General features: G+C 42.7%; 1 protein-coding gene across 3 annotated transcripts in view; it reads right to left on the bottom strand.

The window, feature by feature from the left end:
- LOC147025333 (carnitine O-palmitoyltransferase 2, mitochondrial-like) overlaps positions 1 to 19,467 on the bottom strand; it is a 90,286-nt gene that overhangs the window by 38,156 nt on the left and 32,663 nt on the right. For all 3 annotated transcript variants that reach the window (XM_085886223.1, XM_085886222.1, XM_085886224.1), the window contains 5 exons: positions 16,473 to 16,579; positions 16,071 to 16,275; positions 15,674 to 15,878; positions 5,410 to 5,757; positions 5,025 to 5,228 (listed from right to left, as the gene is read on the bottom strand). In XM_085886223.1, the coding sequence (XP_085742349.1) occupies positions 5,025 to 5,228; positions 5,410 to 5,757; positions 15,674 to 15,878; positions 16,071 to 16,275; positions 16,473 to 16,579 (1,069 nt within the window). The remainder of the gene's footprint in view (positions 1 to 5,024; positions 5,229 to 5,409; positions 5,758 to 15,673; positions 15,879 to 16,070; positions 16,276 to 16,472; positions 16,580 to 19,467) is intronic.

Below are 19,467 nucleotides of genomic sequence, written 5' to 3' on the forward strand. Positions count from 1 at the left end.
CTGCCATCTCACTTCAGGAATGTTCGCCTATCTGTTGCATGTGATGTTAAGTCCGACTGAGAAATCATGCACAGACACCTGATCCCTCTCTCTCTCTTGCACAAATTAATCCTATCTCATCTTCAGTTATAACACCCTTCCTCCTGCCGCAGTACAATTAATCCTGTGACGAAGCAGCTGCCTTCAAACAACATTCCTTCTCTGACTGGAAGACAAATCCAACAGAAGTCAATCTCAGATCACTCAAGAAAGCCCACAAGTGTGTGTGTCCATTCTCAGGAGAGCAAGGAAAACATCTGGTGGTGCCTTTATAGCTCTGTCTCTGGATTATACTACCCCTCCATTTTTCAAATCACCTTTTCGACCCTTAAGACCTTTTTAAGAACCCTGAGACCCTTGAGAATCCTCAGACAATATAAGTCCATTCCGACTTAAGACATTTTAGATCTTCTCAACATTGAAGACCACTAAAACCCTTATGACCCCAAAGACCCTATAGATCCGTTAGACCCTTTAATAACCTTGAGACCCTTTAGAACCCTAAGAACTCCTGTTCCTCTTATGTGGTGACTTCAATTGTCATCACGCCAGTTGGCTAGGTGTGGGTACCTCTCTCACCTGCCATGGCACCTCAGCAAAAACTTTCTGCGACTCATGAAGACTGACTCAATCGGTCAACTTCCCGACCCGGATCTCAACCAATGATACTCCATCTCTTCTGGATCTGATTTTGACAAATTTTCCTGACAATATCTGCTGCTCTTCCTTCTTCACTCACTTCTTCTTCTCACTTCAGCAGCTTCTTCGCTCACTGCAGATCTGGATAAAATCACAAACTGGTCCAACACGTGGAACATGTCTTTCAATCCAGACAAATCTCACACCCTCACTATGTCTCTTCGAATGGACCGTTTAGAACCCCCCCCCCCATCCACTTTCTCAACAATATTCTGGAAGAAGTCTTTTCTTTCAAGCTTCTGGGTCTCACTATCTGCCATGACTTCTCCTGGGAAAGTCACATTTCCAACCTCGCCTCAAAAGCCAGTCGCCGACTGGGAATTCTCTGTCGTGCAAAGTCCTTCCTCGGCCCTCTTGAGCTCCTGACCACTTACAAAGCAGACTGATGGATGTCCGTAGACTGATGGAGTACTGCTCTCCCCTCTGGGCTGGTGCTCCTGCCTCCCACCTTTCTCGGCTTCACGCTGTCGAAACCAGGGCATTTAAGATCATCGGCATCTCCCGCAATGAAGCTGAGTCGTTGGGCCTCTCACAATCACTGCAGGTTGGTCGGTGGTCTTTCTGTCTTCTACCGACTCCTCTCCAGCCTTGCCCCCCCTGCTCTCTCTGCAATTTGTCCCCACCACATTTCCACAGGGCGCTCAAGGTACGCCAAAAACCCCCTTCTGGTAAAACTACCAAAATCACGAATCACTGCTCATCTTCACTCTTTCATTCCTCTTTTTTCCCGCCTTTGGAATAAACTTCCTCACTCTATTCTTTCCCATTCTTCCCTCCAGGCTTTCAAAACAGCTGTTCACCACCACCTCTTATCTTCCCCCATCCAAATCCTCGATCTTTTCTACCCCCAATAATCCACCCAAGCCCACTTCCTTCAATTCCCCTGCTTTCCTGCCTGAATGTCCTTGTAATGTCCATCTTCTCTTCGCCATGTTCCCCGTCCCATCCCCATCCCTCTCCCTTCCACAGTTCACCTAATGTGTCTATTCCCCACTGTTTTGTCCCTTCCACTCCCGCCCCTCTTGTCTCATGCCCCCTTGCTGTGAGTTGTGTGTTAGCTCTCATACGAGCCTCGACAAGGTATACCAAAAAAAATCAAAAAAAAAAAAAATCGATATACACCTTACACTATAAAACCCTATAAGTCCCTATAAAACCACAAGACTATTTAAGACCCTTAAGAGCCCTAATACTCCTTAAAACTATTTGGAACCCTTATGACCCATTAACACCCCTGAGACCCTTTATGAACCTTTAGACCATGAAGACCCTTAAATAACACAATGATGCTTTAAGACCCTAAAGACGATTTATAACCCATAGACTCTTTATACCCTTTTAGACATTTATGCCTTTCAACCTTCACACCTTTCAGACATTTTAATACCCTTTGACCTTGAAACCCTTTTCAGACATTTCAAGACACTTTAGTTCCCCTTCACCAATTTTGATCATTTACAGCCCCTTCATTTAAATCACACCCCTTTTGACCACTTCAACCTTTCAAGTCCCTTTCGCCCATTTCAAAAATTTTGCTCCATTTAGATCTTTCTACCCAGGGGCGTATTGAAAGTACTGTACTTGGCACCCGGGCAGACCCTACTTTGGCAACCCCACCCCCCCCCCCCCGCCACTGGATGAATAATTTAAAAAAATTTAAATACACAGAAAACATATATCATGTTGGATTATAGTACTGTACCTGGAGTAAACACATTAGAAATAACAATAATGCAGGACATGAAAAAACAGGTATTACTGATTGGCATCATATAACAAAAACATCTTCAACCACAGAGAAAACATGACCAGGAAGAATTTTCAAAAAGGTAAGAGAAAATCCAGGGTCAAGGAAAGACTGACGATTACACAATGTCATTTCTCCGGCAATGTTTTTCATGCCCATTTACTACTTAATGGTGAAGATTAACTTTTCAGAATGCCTGCGAATACAGAACAGTAATGCAATTAACTTTTCAGAATGAGAAGGTTAACCCATAAAGCTCGTCGAGCTATCGTGGCCGAGACGTTAATGGTGTCTGCAAATGAGTTTAAACTTATGTCAACCCAAAGAACGAATTATGACCTTACCTACAATGAGTAATGCCCTGGTAACTGATGAAGGATTGCTTCTAATTGTTGGAGAAAGCTGATGACCAAAAAAAAACATTTCTGGGATCGTACTATCGTGCTTTATATATGAGGACTCCTGGGGAGAAATAAATAAACTGTCAACAGTCGACACTCAGCAGCTACTTCAAACCGTAAACATCTGCTTCATTCACCGACGAACCCATGCGAGGCACATCATCAGCTCTGCCACCTCATACCTCCTCCCACTTCCTACCATTAACCACCACTTCCACCACCCCCCTCCCTGTAATGTAATGCTGTGTTCCTGCGAGGCCATCTTAACAGCATTGTAGGCCCTGGGCTAAGCAACGCACTGGGAATTAAAATTGGGGAATAAAAATGTAAACGGTCAATAAAATTAAGCCGATACTTTTATTGGAACTTTCAACAAAAGCAATGTTTAAACATAAAAAAACATGCTCTAAAGCGAGGATCAATCAACACAAACTTTTGAACAATATAACATAAACCTTGAAAAACACAAACCTTTCAACATGTAAATGATAATTAATTGGTACACCGTCCAGAGGGAGATGGTGCAGTGTGAATTATTTATTATTAATCAACACAAACGTTTGCGAAATTTCTTTGCAGATAATTGATTTATAATTGGCTTGAAATCAATGGTCTTCAGAATGTCATTTTCCATGCACATGAGTGAAAGCCAGTTCAAACACTGCTGCCCCATTGTGCTGCGAAGCGGATTCTGTGTAAGTTTCAATCTTGAAAATGAACGTTCCCCTGTACAGTTGGTCACCATCATGCACATGAACACACTGAGTGCAATTTCAACATTGGGAAACACAGATTTCAAGTTGTCCGAAATAATTTTTCTGTGCAACGTTGGGAGAGTCTTACAATTTTCATCAAAAACCATGTCATGCTTGAGATGCTTGCATTCATTTAGAAGGTCACCATAATCAAGGTCTTTGTGATACACATTAGCCAGATGTTCACACTTTTTGTTTAGCTTATCAGAACCAATTGTTTTCAATTGACTGAAGAAGGAAAATAGATTTCCAATCCATGAATAAACTTCTGCACGTTTGGTCAGGTCAGCGTTCAGAGAGTCCAGATCAGGGAGGAATGTTTCCACCTTGAACTTTTCACTTTTGTTTTGAAGTATCTCTTCTGATCCATCATATCCAGTAAGACGTACACTTTGCTTTCGTTCCCATTTCTTCACATCGCTATAATCCGAATCTGAACACCTACTCTTGGCCTTCAGTTCATCGTCACTAAATTTGTCTCTAATTTCCTGAAGATACGTTTTCAGAGACTCAAAAAGATTCATGGCAACAAGTTATGCAAGAATTATTTGTATTATAAACATGATTTGAAAAGGGATTTGAATCCCAGGCCTTTCCAGCAAGAGGACGAGTAATCACCCACTCTGCCAAGAGATCTCTCACGAACAATATGGCAGCAAGGGGCCCCTAGAATCGTGGGGCCCTTGGGCAACTGCCCAGTGTGCCCATGCCTTTAGATGGCTCAGGTTCCTGCTCTGTGTTTATGTTCGGTTCTATGTGCGAGGATACAACGACGATTTTACTTCCGAGTCACGGTCTTTATTATGAGGTAAATAATAATATATTATAATGTCACTTGCAACTAAAACCATCGATATATCGTCGCACTGGCATTTTAACTCTCTCAATGGCATTACCCTCCCCCCCCCCACCTAGGGGATGTCACACGGGGTAGACCACCTTCCCCACACACCGCTTAATACGCCAGTGTGTATACCTTTCGACATCTACAACCTTTCAGACCTTTACAGCGAGACCATTTAGACCTTTAATTAGCAATCAATGACTTTTCATTTCGTACAACCTTCCATTTATTTGCCACAAAAAATAAGTCCTGGCGAGGGTCTGCAATCTCTAATTGCTCTTTCCACTTTGTTCAGTCTTCTGGCTCCTCCACAAGCCGCAACACAACAAAACAAAAAACCACCAGAGTGTTTTTCGCTTTTAACCACGTTTATTTGTGTCGAAATAATAGAAATAGTCGCTATTCTTCCATGAAACTAAATAGCGATTAAAAAAACAACTTTAAAACAAAGCAATATTCATCAACACTCAAAAATACACATGCATAATGGTGTTGAATCGATTTCTGTGGCCAAAACAGAATTTGGAGATTTAACCCACCTTGAGAAAAATGGCTCCATAATCGCGGAATTCAAAGCTGTGGAAGGATGTAGAAGCAGAAATTGTTTGGAGATTGCGTCCAGCTGTCACAACAGCAGTCTGCAGGCTGCTATCGAGGTCAAACTCCAATCGCTGTACATCGGTTGCAGGTTCCAGATTCATCACAGAATTTCCATGCGTCACTGCTGGTCGGTTCTCAATGTCCTTTTGTTATGTTATCACAACAACATGGGCAGAGCAAGTACAGGCAGAACACCAAATATAAATACATTCCCTTTGTCGTCTCTACAGATGTATGCAGAATACAAAGAAAAGAGAAAAGTGGATGAACAAAAGAACAACAGATGTTAATCGTGGATCCTGCACAAACCTGCTCCCAACACACCTTGGTGATCATATCTATGATGTACTTTATGATCATTCCATTACACCACGAATGCTCCACTTGAATACCCGTAACTCCGTCCTTTCCCACGATGATTTGTGCAGACTTGTCAAACCAACGATCACCCACATTCCCAAAAAACATTTGGTTGCTGTCTTCTTTGAGGTTTTTGTCATCCAGGCAGAGACAAAAGAGTGCCGACTCAATGAGTGACAAGGCTGATTCCTGCCCTTGAGCCTGCAGTTGCTTTCTCAAGCGTGCCCAAATATCTCGTCGCTCTGCAGTAAGGCTGGCAACAGGAAACTGGGCTGGAGGTTGTGAGTCTGACAGAATATGATGAAGATTGGCCTGTGCAACAAAGACAACATCACTAAGTGAAACGCAGTATCAAGAAACCTGGTCAAAACAAACATTCAAAAGATGCTAAGAACAATGTATATTTTCTGAATACAGGCATTCACAATCCACATTGCTGGAAAACCAATGAATAAACAGGCAGTCATAGACTGGTACTAACGAAATCGTCAATGTGACCTCTGACCTTGTCGAATAAAAGCTGTCTCTAGAGAAGGTAGCGACGCAAACCAGAAGTTTCTACGATGATTCTGTACCAAACCATGAAAAATCTTAACGTCGACCGAAGCAAAAATCTCAATTTCTCCACGCAATTATTTAATATTATTTTATCAAAGTCACAAAACCGTAATATTCGGCCATCCACCAACAATCTTGACATTATCCGACGGCTTAGCGAGTCAGGCATGCGACGATAACCTTTATTGGGAGAAAAAAAATGACTTTTAAACACCATCTTTATCGAAAACACCGTTAGCGCGCACAAGGAAAACCTTTACGTGATGAACGACGCCTCTGCTCGAGCACGCTGCACCACGTGACGAGCTGTAACGCGGCGAGTGAATTGTTTTTTTATACAATCTTAAAACGTCTTCAAAACATCCGATTTTTACAAGAATTTTGACAACCGAGTTTTAAGCATCCAAGCGATCGCAAAAACCGAAAACAAATTTAAAATCGAAGTTAAAATGAACTCATAGCGTCGAGCGAAGCAAAAATACTCCATTTCTCCACATGAATTTACGGAATTATGTTTGACCTCACTGTGACCTTGACCTTTGACCGATTTTGACCAAAATATAATCAGCGCGAGCCATCACCCTCCTGAATCAAGTGGTGTACTTTGACATTGGTAGCTTCCTCCGTTCTCGAGTTATCGTGCCTACAAACAAACACAGAAACACACAAACACAAATAAACACACAAACACACAAACAAGCAGTCATAGACTGGTACTTACGAAATTGTCAACTTGACCTCTGACCTTGTCTTATAAAAGCTGTCTCTGGAGAAGGTAGCGAGCAAACCAGAAGTTTCTACGATGATTCTGTATCAAACCATCAAAAATCGTAACGTCGACCGAAGCAAAAATCTCCATTTCTCCACGCAATTATACCTTAACGTAACTCAACGACACGTCTGCTCAAGCGCACTGCATCATGGGATGACCTGTGATGCGTCAAGTGAAATATTTTTTATGCAATCTTAAAACGTCTCCAAAACATCCGATTTTTACCAGAATTTCGACAACTGAGTTTTAAGCGTCCTAAGCGATCGCAAAAACTGAAGACAAAATTAAAATCGAAGTTTAAACGAACTTGTAACGTCGATCGAAGCAAAAATACTCCATTTCTCCACATGAATTTACGGAATTATGTTTGACCTGACTGTGACCTTGACCTTTGACCGATTTTGACCAAAATCTAATCAGCACTAGCCATCACCCTCCTGAATCACCTGGTGTAATTTGACATTGGTAGCTTCTTCCGTTCTCGAGTTATCGTGCCTACAAACAAACAAACAAACAAACAAACAAACGGAAGTCATCAATATACTAACGAAATCTTTAGATTTCGCAAGTAACAAACACAGAAACAAGCAAACATGCAGAGGACAGACGTCATCAATATACTTACGAAATCTTTAGATTTCGGAAGTAACAAGCAGTCATCGACTGGTACTTACGAAATCGTCAACTTGACCTCTGACCTTGTCTAATAAAAGCTGTCTTGAGAGAAGATAGCAACACAAACCAGAAGTTTCTATGATGATTCTATACCAAATCATCAAAAATCGAATGTTTGACCTCACTGTGACCTTGACCTTTGACCGATTTTGAGCAAAATCTAATCAGCGCTCACCATCACCCTCCTGATTCACGTGATGTAATTTGACATTAGCAGCATCTTCCGTTCTCGAGTTATCGTGCCTACAAACAAACAAACACACACACACAAACACATATACAAACACAAAAACACACAAACAGATGACAGAAGTCATCAATATACTTACAAAATCTTTAGGTTTCGTAAGTAACAAACAGAGGACGGAAGTGATCAATATACTTACGACATCTATAGATTTCTTAAGTCACAAGCAGTCAGAGACTGGTACTTACAAAATCGTCAACTTGACCTCTGACCTTGTCGAATAAAAGCTGTCTCGAGAGAAGGTAGTGATGCAAACCAGAAGTTTCTCCGATGATTCTGTACCAAACCATCAAAAATCAAATTTTTGACCTCACTCTGACCTTGACCTTTGACCGGTTTTGACCCAAATCTAATCAGCACTGGCCATTACCCTCCTGAATTACGTGGCAGTATTTGACATTGGAAGCTTCTTCCGTTCTCGAGTTATAACTCTTTTTGGATGTTTGACCTCACTGTGACCTTGACCTTTGACCGATTATGACCAAAATCGAAAAAGCGCTAGCCATCACACTTCTGAATCACGTGGTGTAACTTGACATTGGTAGCTTCTTCCGTTCTCGAGTTATCATGTTTTGGATGTTTGACCTCACTGTGACCTTGACTTTGACCGATTTTGACCAAAATCTAATCAGCGCTAGCCATCACACTCCTGAATCAAGTGGTATAATTTGACATTGGTAGCTTCTTACGTTCTCGAGTTATCGTGCCTACAAACAAACAAACAAACACACAAACAAGCAGTCATAGACTGGTACTTACGAAATCGTCAACTTGACCTCTGACCTTGTCTAATAAAAGCTGTCTCTCGAGAAGGTAGCGACGCAAACCAGAAGTTTCTACGATGATTCTGTACCAAACCATCAAAAATTGTAACGTCGACCGAAGCAAAAATCTCCATTTCTCCATGCAATTATTTAATATTATTTGATCAAAGTCACAAACCGTAATATTCGGCCATCCACCAACAATCTTTACATAATCCGACGGCTTAGCAAGTCAGGCATGCGACGATAACCGTCATTGTGATAAAAAAATTACTTTTAAACACCATCTTTATCGAAAACACCGTCAGCGTGCACACGGAAAACCTTTATGTGATCACTGACGCCTCTGCTCGAGCGTGCTGCACCACGTGATGAGCTGTGACGTGGCGAGTGAAATCTTTTTTTATACAATCTTAAAATGTCTCCAAAACATCCGATTTTTACCAGAATTTCGAAAACCGAGTTTTAAGCGTCCTAAGCGATCGCAAAAACCGAAGACAAAATTAAAATTGAAGTTAAAACGAATTCGTAACGTCGACCGAAGCAAAAATACTCCATTTCTCCGCATGAATTTACAGAATTATGTTTGACCTCACTGTGACCTTGACCTTTGACCGATTTTGACCAAAATCTAATCACCGCTAGACATCACCCTCCAGAATCACGTGGTGTAATTTGACATTGGGAGCTTCTTCCGTTCTCGAGTTATCGTGCCTACAAAACATACGCACAAACACACAAACGCACACACACAAACCAACACACAAAGAAACAGAGGACGGAAGTGATCCATATACTTACGAAATCTAAAAATGATCACTCGTTCAATGCAAACACATGCCACATGCTTGCCCCATATGTTCAAAAATCCTCAAAATGAAGAGGAGATTTCCAAAAGTAATTATCAAAAACATCAAAAGAAACAATCAATACATCATTCTCTGCATCACCGTGATGGTGAAATACACTGACCAGTACAGATACATTCATGCTGCTGAGGAAGACTCACCTCTTCGCTTTGCTAAGCAACCATTTTGTGTAAACTCTGCCTCTTAAATACAATAGAAAGTTTATATTTATTATGTCTGCATGTGGGATCCACCCAAATATCTGCTGGTCGTGTGCAAAGTGCCCAACTATCCTTTGTGCTCAATCATATTTAACTGCTGCACATCAAGCAAGGAGCAGCACATCCCGTTTTTACAGTCTTTTGTGTGACTCTGCCTACGAACTCAATTACTTAGGTGTAGAGACTTGAAGTATTGCTTATTTGCCCCTCGTGACATCAGTCCTTCGTTTGTATAACATATACTTCAGGGGGTGGTCCTTTCACTGTATTTACAGAGCTGATTTTAACTGCTTGACTGCACTAGCCTGAACAGCTTCTCTGCTTCGTCTGTTCCAGCTGTTCTTAGTGAGAAATGGTTCTTAGTGAGAAATCATTTTGTCTTGTAATGCTTCTGCACTGCTGCTTCCTTATTTTCTGATCACATCCTCGAGTTCATGAGATTTTATCCCTCTGGAAAAATATCTGGCCCTCAATGTGATCAATTCCAGCCATGTATGATCTTAAATATCTGGAGTAGTTCAGCCATCTGAACTTCTGTAAGCAATTGTGATGAGTTGCAGGAATTTCAGTCTCTCAGGATATTCCAGATGATGGTGATGGGGTAATAACTTTGTCGCTCTCTGCTGGGCTTTTTCAAGTACATCTTTTGCCTTCTTGAACATGAGATACCATATAGGGTTGCAGTATTAGAGCATTGGGTGAACAATTTTGTTACATTGTTTGAGCAGACCATTTTCTTTCAATGCTGCGACGATCCTCTTTGTGAGACCAACTTTTGCGTTCACTCTTCCAGCTACATCAGCTTCGTTGGCACTGAAGGACAGTGGTAATAAACAGTCTTCTCAAATTATTTTCACTCTTCTCCACTTTGATTTGTTGAAGCCCATTTTCCCAGTCATTGAACAACTGAACTTTTGTTATTTTTTATACAGTTGAATAGAATTATCGATTATTCTATTTGGCTTATTAATATTAAGGCATTCTCATATATAAATAATAACATATTGGCATCTGGAAGTCTGGCTGGAAGGGCTTCCGTGACCAAGATTCCCACATGTATTGAAGCTGGAGTCCAGCTTCAATGGAATGTTTTTAGGTAATGGCCAGATGTCTGATTGAATTCTTATCACCTTCAGATTGTAAATTTTTCTCCAGCCCTTTGAATTTCAATGGACCTTCGAATGGCCACTGCAAAAAGGATCTGAGTCATCTTTTCCCTAGACCCCAAAACCCCAGCATCAGCAGCTACAGGTCAGGTCAGGTGTGGGAGCATGCGCCAGAGCAGCGGGCCACTGCGTCCATTTTCCGACAGTACGCAAGGGGCCTCCGTCTGGCCATCCCCTTCTCCTTGAGATGCTGATCAACTTGCTGCAATGATGAGGCCTGTGGTCAGCCCATTGGCCTCCTCACTCATGAGGCTCCCTCACTGAGAGAATCTGATGAGCAGGATCAGGGTCAGGAAAATGAGCCACATGTCCATGCAGCCACAGCTGATGCTAACGGACTATACAGGTTACAAATCTCATTTGAGTCTCTCTCAGAAACCACTCATTGGAAACAAAGTCTGACCAGTGATATCCAAGCCTTCTCCAAAGAGACCTGGTAACAAAGAATTAAGTCTAAGTCTCAGATCCCTGGTAAGTGTCAAAGTCTCACATCTGTAGAGCAAGACTGGAAGTGCCAAGGACATGAAGACTCAGACTTTCGTCCTCCCACACAGGTAGCAGCAGCGCCACACCCCATGCTCCAGTGAATCCATGACTCCCCAGGCCTGACCCAGACGTCTGTTGACCTCTGGCCCACATCCAGCAGAGACATGAATATCACTGCCAAGGTAAGTGAATCTCTCCGTGACCTCAACATCCTCATCAAAAGCAGGTATCAACAGGATAGCAGCATTCAATATGTCATTGAAAGCCTGGATTCGAGTTTTGACCCAGGAAACCCGTAATCGCAGTGGCTCCGACTCCTCATTCAGCACCTCGAGGGCCCCCAAAGTATATCTGGAGTCTCCGCAAAGATGACAGCATCATCTGCGAAATCAAGGTCAGAGATCTTGGCATTCCCAAACGATGCACCGCAGCTTGATCTCTCCGACATCCTACCCAGAATCCAGTCCATACAGGAGCGGAAAAGTGTGGGGGCCAGTACACTGCCTGACAAACTCCAGTAACAACTGCAAATAAGTCAGAAATGGTATCACCACATCTCACATCACTCAGCACCAGAGTGTAGTTCAGACATCAGATCGATCAGTTTTGGCGGCACCCCACGAAGACCAAGATTCCCGATTCATTGAATCAAATGGTTTACAGAAATCAACATAGGCTGCAAGCAGCCCCTGCCAAAACTCTTGTCTGCATTCGGTGAGGACCCAAAGAGCAAGGATATGGTCAATCGTTGACCTCTTTGGTGTAAAGCCTGACTGCTCTGGACGCTTGTGCTCAAGCAGATGGTGGCGAACCCTATCAAGAATTATCCAAGTAAAGACCTTGCCCGGCACTGAGAACAGCATCACCACTCAGAAGTTGTTGCAGTCTTGGCGATCACCCTTATCTTTCCAGAATAGGACAACAAGGCCCCTCTCCAGTCAGTTGGGATGATGCCTGTGTGCCAGGCAGAGCACAGAACTACATGCAATGACATGATTGCAGCATTTCCACCACCCTTGAGAAGTTCAGCATGGATGTCTCAGATCCCAGAGGCTTTACCCCCATTTCAACTGGTTCAGCACAGCCTGTGTTTCCACAAACAAAGGTGGACCACAGTTTATTGGAGGGTCAGCAATAGGGATTGTAACACCCCTGACATCCAACTCGAGAGCTGGTGGATCAGCATGGGACCGCCACTCATACTAACCCAGCAGGCCTTCATTTTGGACTCCTCTCTCAAGAGCCCACCACGCTCTGCTCCAACTACAGTAAACCAAGGGATGGGCTTGGATGAATGCAATGTGCAAATTCCCCTGTAAGCAGGACAACAATCACTTGACCACAGGTGATGTACTACCCCTTCACAGATTCCACGCACATAGGCCACCTTGTCCACCCTCAGTGCAAGTGCAGTTTTACGCCTCAGCTCCCTGATCAGCTCAGCTCTGCCATTCAGCCTGGCCTTGCGACTCTGAGCAATGCTATACTGTGTCCCTGGAGAGACAAAATTCTTCTTCGCCCTCCAAGACATCTCCCAGCCACATCAAGGACAGTGGTCTTGAAGGCACTCAACAACTCTTCAGGATCCCCCAAAGTATCCACACCCCCCAAATCTCCACTCAGCCTGTTTGCAAACTCCTCAGCTACCCTCTCATCCTTGAGCTTGTCAACATCCAGCCTCGGCTGGTATGGTACCATTCTCCTGGACTTAAGCTGCAACTTAAGAGTTGCTACAACAAGCCGGTGGTCAGTATTGAGGAAATGAGCACTCCGGTCGACTCTGCACTTCTGAACATCCTCCAGTGAACATCAACGAGTACATGGTCAATCTCCTTTCCCACACCGCCAGTGTTGGAATAACAAGTCCAGCAATGAGCTTGTGGGCACTGAAACCATGAACCAGCCACCCTAAGTCCATGACTTCTTGCAAAGTCAAGGAACTTAGTGCTATTCTAGTTCACAGTTCAAGACCCATGAGGACCAACACATGTCTCATAACCAAGCCTATGATATCCAGTCAATACATTGAAATCCCCGAAGACTGGAAGAGTATCTCACCTGGGGCACTGATCAACCACAGACTTGACCGTGGCATAAAAAGTGTCATTCATGGTGAGATCACTCGCTTCAGTCAGAGCACATAGAGAGACCACGGAAATGACACCCAAGAAGTGACAAATCCTCAGCCTCATCATATGCTTGTTGACCGGGGTTACCTCAATTATCATTGGGGTCAGCTTATTGGACACATCGACAGCAACTCATTGGACATGGTAACCATCAAGAGCGACCAGACCAATGGTAGGTGTAACCACCCACCTTGATCTTGCCGCAATCCGGTCTCCAAACCTCAGAGAGTGCTGCAATACTGATGTCCAAACTCTTGAGCTCAGATTATAACAGACAGGTGGTCATCCTCTCTTCAGGATAGGACATTCCAGGCAACCACCCGAAGAGACCACCTCAGGTTATACCAAGGAGACCGCCGTCTGGTGGATGACACCTCAGCACCACTCTGACACACTCTCCCCCAATCTGACCCAGTAATGTTACCCCATGGTTTCTCTCCTATCATCAAATATTGGGGGTCCCGAAGGGCTTGCCCCAATCCCGTCATCCGGTGAGCAGCCCTCCAATGGGAAGCTGCACAAGAGGTACTCTCATAGAGTGGATTTTCAGATTTTTTTATGCTTTTGTAATGTTTTGAGAAAAGAAGGGTTTTAGGGTGGCCGGAGTGCAAATCCTGCCACAAAGTAACCCAACTGCAGGAGGACATCTGCAGACACGTCTTGCTTGTGTTGTCGGATCTTCTCTGATTCTCCATATGCATATGTATTAAATAAATGGTTCAACTGGACAAGAGGAATTAAGTATTCTTCGAGATCATCATCTCGATCTCTGGTCCACTGCTCAAAAAACTTCCAGTAATTGTGTTGTACAAGATCACCCACTTCGGAAGCCATGCTTATCTTTGCTTAGTCAGTCATTCCCTTATTGGTGCTGAATCAAGCCCTTCCTTATGAGCTTCTCTATTACCTTGCATTTGCATATCACAGAAGTCAAGCTGACAGGATTATTTATCTTTCCTTTCTTGAACGATGGATACCACTGTAGCTTGTCCCCTTACCTCATATCAGGCTGGTACTCTTAATTCATTTACTATGGTCTACTTTTCAGGATTAAAAAAAAACAAAAAAACATTTTTCACAAAAAAGCAATTACATCTCTCTTGAAATTGTAGATGGTGACTTGCAAACCGGCCTGAAGAGTGGTGTACAGAAGCCTTTTAAAAAACAACAATAAATACAAGGCACAGGGAGATGAAATTCGCTGCACATGATGTGCAATGTGCGCAGAGTAAAAAGGTTGTTAATTTACGTCTGGATGATGTCTCGTAAATAACGGAGATAGAAGCTCACCTGACACTCGGCGAAAGCTTCAGAATTTGGCATGCTCAGGATGCTGTACGTCAAAGAGGATAAAGAAAATAGGAATGCATTTGTACATGACTTGCTTTAAAATAATGCACTTCCTGCTACAAAACATTACATCTTCCAGTTTCTTTGAATATTTCAAACAAAATAATTCCAACCCATCAATTGTTGATGGGCTTTGATGCTCGACTATTCATAAACCTCAACATCATGAAAATTACAGGGAAATTATTCAAGTTATGATCAAAAAGGTGGTTTTTGTTAATTACATAACAATCTCGAAAATTTTTATTTTTTTTTTGAGGTCAAAAAGTTTTTTTTGTTTTTTTTTTGAAAGTTTTGAAAAGTTTTGAGGTCAAGGCCTCAAAACAAATATTTGGTGCGCAACTTCAGTGCAGGTCCACTATTATGATGCAAGAACATCTTGGAAGGCTAAACGTTCTTTAAAATTCAGCATGAGCTGTATTGAGCGATGACAAAAAGTGTATTTTTTTGAACAGTACAAAAAGTGTATTGAAAAAGTGTAAACACTGCCATTTGATCTGAACCGTCAAACCAGAGTGGTATGATGTTAAATAAGTGCAAATGCGACTTGCTCCTGGCTATCTCGTGAGGGCAATTTTGTTCCAATCAGACAAACGTCAGTCAGGTTATCGTAAAAAAAATGTGAAAATATCTATTAGATCATGATCTTAAAAATTAGGTCCAGGTCAAAAAAGTCAACCCGACATACTTTCTATTTGCATTGACACAAGATTTCATTTCAAATGTCCCTGCTGGCTCAGAGATACAACTCAGAAATGGATTCAGTTGAGAAATTGAGAGTTGGGAGAGTGTAGGAAGAAAAAATAAAATTGCAATAATGATTTTCTCAATGGTGGTTTAGTACTCCTTGGGGTCTAAGAAACTCTGTAGTACCATTAAAAATTTTGGCCACTAATTGCAGAAACAAACCCTCCAACAGCAATAAGCATTCCGCTATACCACAGCAGGAGGCTTAACTAGTACAGGTGTAGTGTGAAAGCTTGTGCAAATTAGTGAAGACCCTTTTCCTTACCATGATGGTGCTTGCAGGTAAAATGTACCCTGAATCATCAAGCAGATTGCAGATGTATATGTATCCTTGATGAAGCACAACAAAATGGTGGGTGCCAAGTTTGGTCTGGAGCTCGTCCTGCGATTCCTGAGGTATGCGGCTTGTACCAAACAAACGATCGAGTTGAGACATGCACATCAGAACTGATTTTGGATAAATCCCCGACCTGTCAATGCAATTGTGGTGTGAGCAATTGAAAGACTTTTGAAGGTGAATGTCTTTCTGTACTATAATTAGCTCAATCTAAACTTGTGGTAACATATCCTTTGTATTGAGAAACAGGTTGTGAAGGTTTCATCAGTCATAATTTCTAAAAAAAACAATCAAAGGCAGCATGAATAGCATTAGAAACACTCACACAAAACCGGTGCCATGTCTATGAGCCAGGCCATGACTGTTTGCTGGGGTAAGTAGACCAGCCTTGAGAGAGCGATGAAATCGAGCGAACGAGACAATCAGGTTTGTCGCACACACAAGCTGTGAACCAGTAGTTGCCAGGTTGAGACCACCATTGTTGATGAGTAGAGATTCTCTCCGTTTAAGGAACATGTCCAGCCAGAAGGCTTTGGGGTAGGGAGGCGGGGTGTCCAGAGTAGTGTAGATTATTGAAAGACTTCACAATTATATTGGTAATTACCATCAACATCTCTGCTGCAATTCACTCAAATTAACTAATGCCATTGAATTTGAAAGATATCTTTTATTTATAACTGAGCTTTCAAATGTTATTTGAGATTGTTAAGTAACACCAATATCTTACCAGTGGGGTAGCTTGTGTGTTGGTTTTCCTTGTCGTAAGCCAAGAGTTCATCCTGCAGCAACTGACCCTCTCCACGTTCAAATGAACTACAGATTTGCTCTGTCCTCCTGTTATACACAATTAGTCAATACCGAGAAACACATCAAGATAAGCAAAGTAGAGTCTTCCAAATTACACCTTTCCACAATGTGGGGCATGCACACATTTACACTAATCAAAGCACTGTAGTACTTCTATGATAGATGTTCATGAACATGATGACAATGCATCATCAGTAAAACAAAACGACACCATCAAGGCTTTTGCAGTGATTACTGCAGAACTAATTGTTACACGAATGGCAAAATTGTATAAATTCTCCCTTACTGCTTATTGATATTTTGCTTGCTGTTGAAAAATGAGAAAGATTGCTATTAAATATGTTTGTTTTATTTTAATACCCAAACATTTCACCTAATGTTCACCTAATGTGTCTGTTCCCCACTGTTTTGTCCCTTCCACTCCCGCCCCTCTTGTCTCATGCCTCCTTGCTGTGAGTTGTGTGTTAGCTCTCATACGAGCCTCGACCAAGGTATACAAAAAAAAAAAAATACAACTCTTGGTTTATTGTGATCGGTAGAAATGTGATATGTAACAATCAGTTTGTTTAAATAACATAATCTAGTGTCCTTATGTGGAAGAACATTTAATTGACAGATAAAGCATTGTTTTATTATTAACCAACATGGATCGGCTTGCTACGCTGGCCTCTCCACAAGTCATTGCAGAGATTGACATCACAGATTTGCTGTGTTGTCATGATGTACATAAATCATCATGCAAACATTTATTCTGTTCAAATTTATTTGTAATATTGGTGATGTCACATATATTTGAAATTTAATTCGAAAAAGGTCCAGGTGGTCCAAATGGTCAATGGTCTAAGCTGTCAAATCTGTCTGTAGGATGTAAGGGATCTAAATGGTGTTAAGGTCTAAGGGGTCTCAAGAGTCTTGGGGGTCTTTTTGGTCCTCAGAGACTTTTGGGTATTTGGGATATTTTGTGTCTTTTGGGTCCTTGGTGACTTTTGGTTCTCAGGGACTTTTGGGTCATCTGGGTCATCAGGGTCTTGAAGGACTTTAGGGACCTCGGGGCCTTTTAAGTATTCAGTGTCTTTGGGGTATTTTAGGTCTTTTGGGTCCTTGGTGACTTTTTGGTCTTCAGGGACTTTTGGGCCATCTGAGTCATTGGGGTCTTTTGGGTATTTTGGGTCCTCAGGCTCTTGTGGGTCCTTATGGGTATTAAAGGGTCTTCAAAGGTCAAAGGGGTTTCATAGTCCAAATCATCGAAACTTACAATACAATAGTACATAATTAATAGACGTATGTGCTGTCTTCAACCGATGTTCAAACAGTACATAATTATTAGACATATAGTCACACAGCTTTTCGTTTTTATATATTTAGATGTTGGCGACATGGTGACAATGTCATGTGAGGACGACTGTGCCAGGTGACACTTGGAAAAGATAAAGACCAAAATATGGAGCTATCTAACTAAACAATCTGGATTGCATTTGGAACTTCTTTCAAGAAGTTGCTAAAATAACTCATTTGGTTACCCTCTGAAGAAGCCATAAACTCATGGCTCTAAAGGTGTGTTGTGAAGAGTTAAAGAGTAAAGATAACATGTTCAGTTGCACATGTAGATGTATATATATATATATATATATATATATATATATATATATATATATATATATATATATATATATATATATATATATATATATATATATATATATATATATATATATATATATATATATATATATATATATATATATATATATATATATATATATATATATATATATATATTGTTGTGGTTACCAGATTCGCAAACCACCATTCAGGTCCCTTAGGTGAGGTATCTCGGTAAGTGCATGTGTAGTTAGGCCCAAACCCGTTGTCTAGTGGGAATACATGTCATTTATACGTGCTGCGACTCTTCAGGATAGCCGTTTTTCTTTCACTATCTTTATTTTGGACCAACCGCCATGATCACAACCACAACAACAACCACCAACCACAACGCCGCTTCACCACAACCGCCACGACCTTTACCGTCACAACTCGCCACCATCGCATCACCGTCATCTCGCGCCACTCATGGGCACCGATGCTGGACTCGTGCAGAACGCGCGTCGAACAGCGTGTACAAAACCACGGATTTTCTGCTTCAAAAACGGATCAAAAACGACACACGCCCACTTTTTGCCGTCCAATCGGTGAGCGAGGGGCGGGTGGCCCCGCCCCAGGGCGATCGATATATGCAAATTTGTGGATCAAAAAGCCTTCACGCCCACTTTTTCTCGGGCCAATGGGGAGCGAGGTGAAAGGTCAAAGGGAGGGGGTCAAAGGCGAAGTTACGGGGGGATAAAAGGACCGTGTTCGTCAGTCAGAGTCGGTCGGAGAGTCAGCAGAACGGGGTCGGAGAGTCGCAAACAAGAACGGGTCGGAGAGTCAAGAAGAGGAGAGTCGGAAGCAGAGGGTCAAGACTTCGCGGGCGGTGGAGCTGCTCGTCGTGTGCGTTGGAGTCGGAACGGAGGGGACGGAGCTGTGGAAAGGCGGCGACGCCAGACGAGGGGGTGCTCGCGTCGTGCAGGAAGCTGCACCCGAGGGAGGCCGACAGCGCGACCTGGCCGAGGTGGAGACGCTCGTCGCACATAATAAAGATCCTCTATACCCCGAGCATCAGCAACCCCCTCCTGTTTCCCCCCGCGCTGAGATAGTGCGACCAAGGGGGCCCCGTTCCCACCCCCTGCCAGGCACTGTCCACGAGGCCCGCGGGTTGCGGGGCCATCGCCGCTCCGCGTCTCATCACCAGACGGGTAGGCCCGACCCGGTCTCGGCCTCAGGCCTGCCCCATTCTTGGGGGATTTCTTTTCCTTGGTTTTGGGTATGTGTTGTCGGCGCCGTCTGTGAAGTAGAATTGTATAAGTGTTGCCGTGTGC

The sequence above is a fragment of the Eptatretus burgeri genome, chromosome 6 (assembly GCF_056783735.1).
Source record: "Eptatretus burgeri isolate ZD-2024b chromosome 6, Ebu_testis_v1, whole genome shotgun sequence".
In the NCBI taxonomy this organism is placed as follows: Eukaryota; Metazoa; Chordata; class Myxini; order Myxiniformes; family Myxinidae; genus Eptatretus; species Eptatretus burgeri.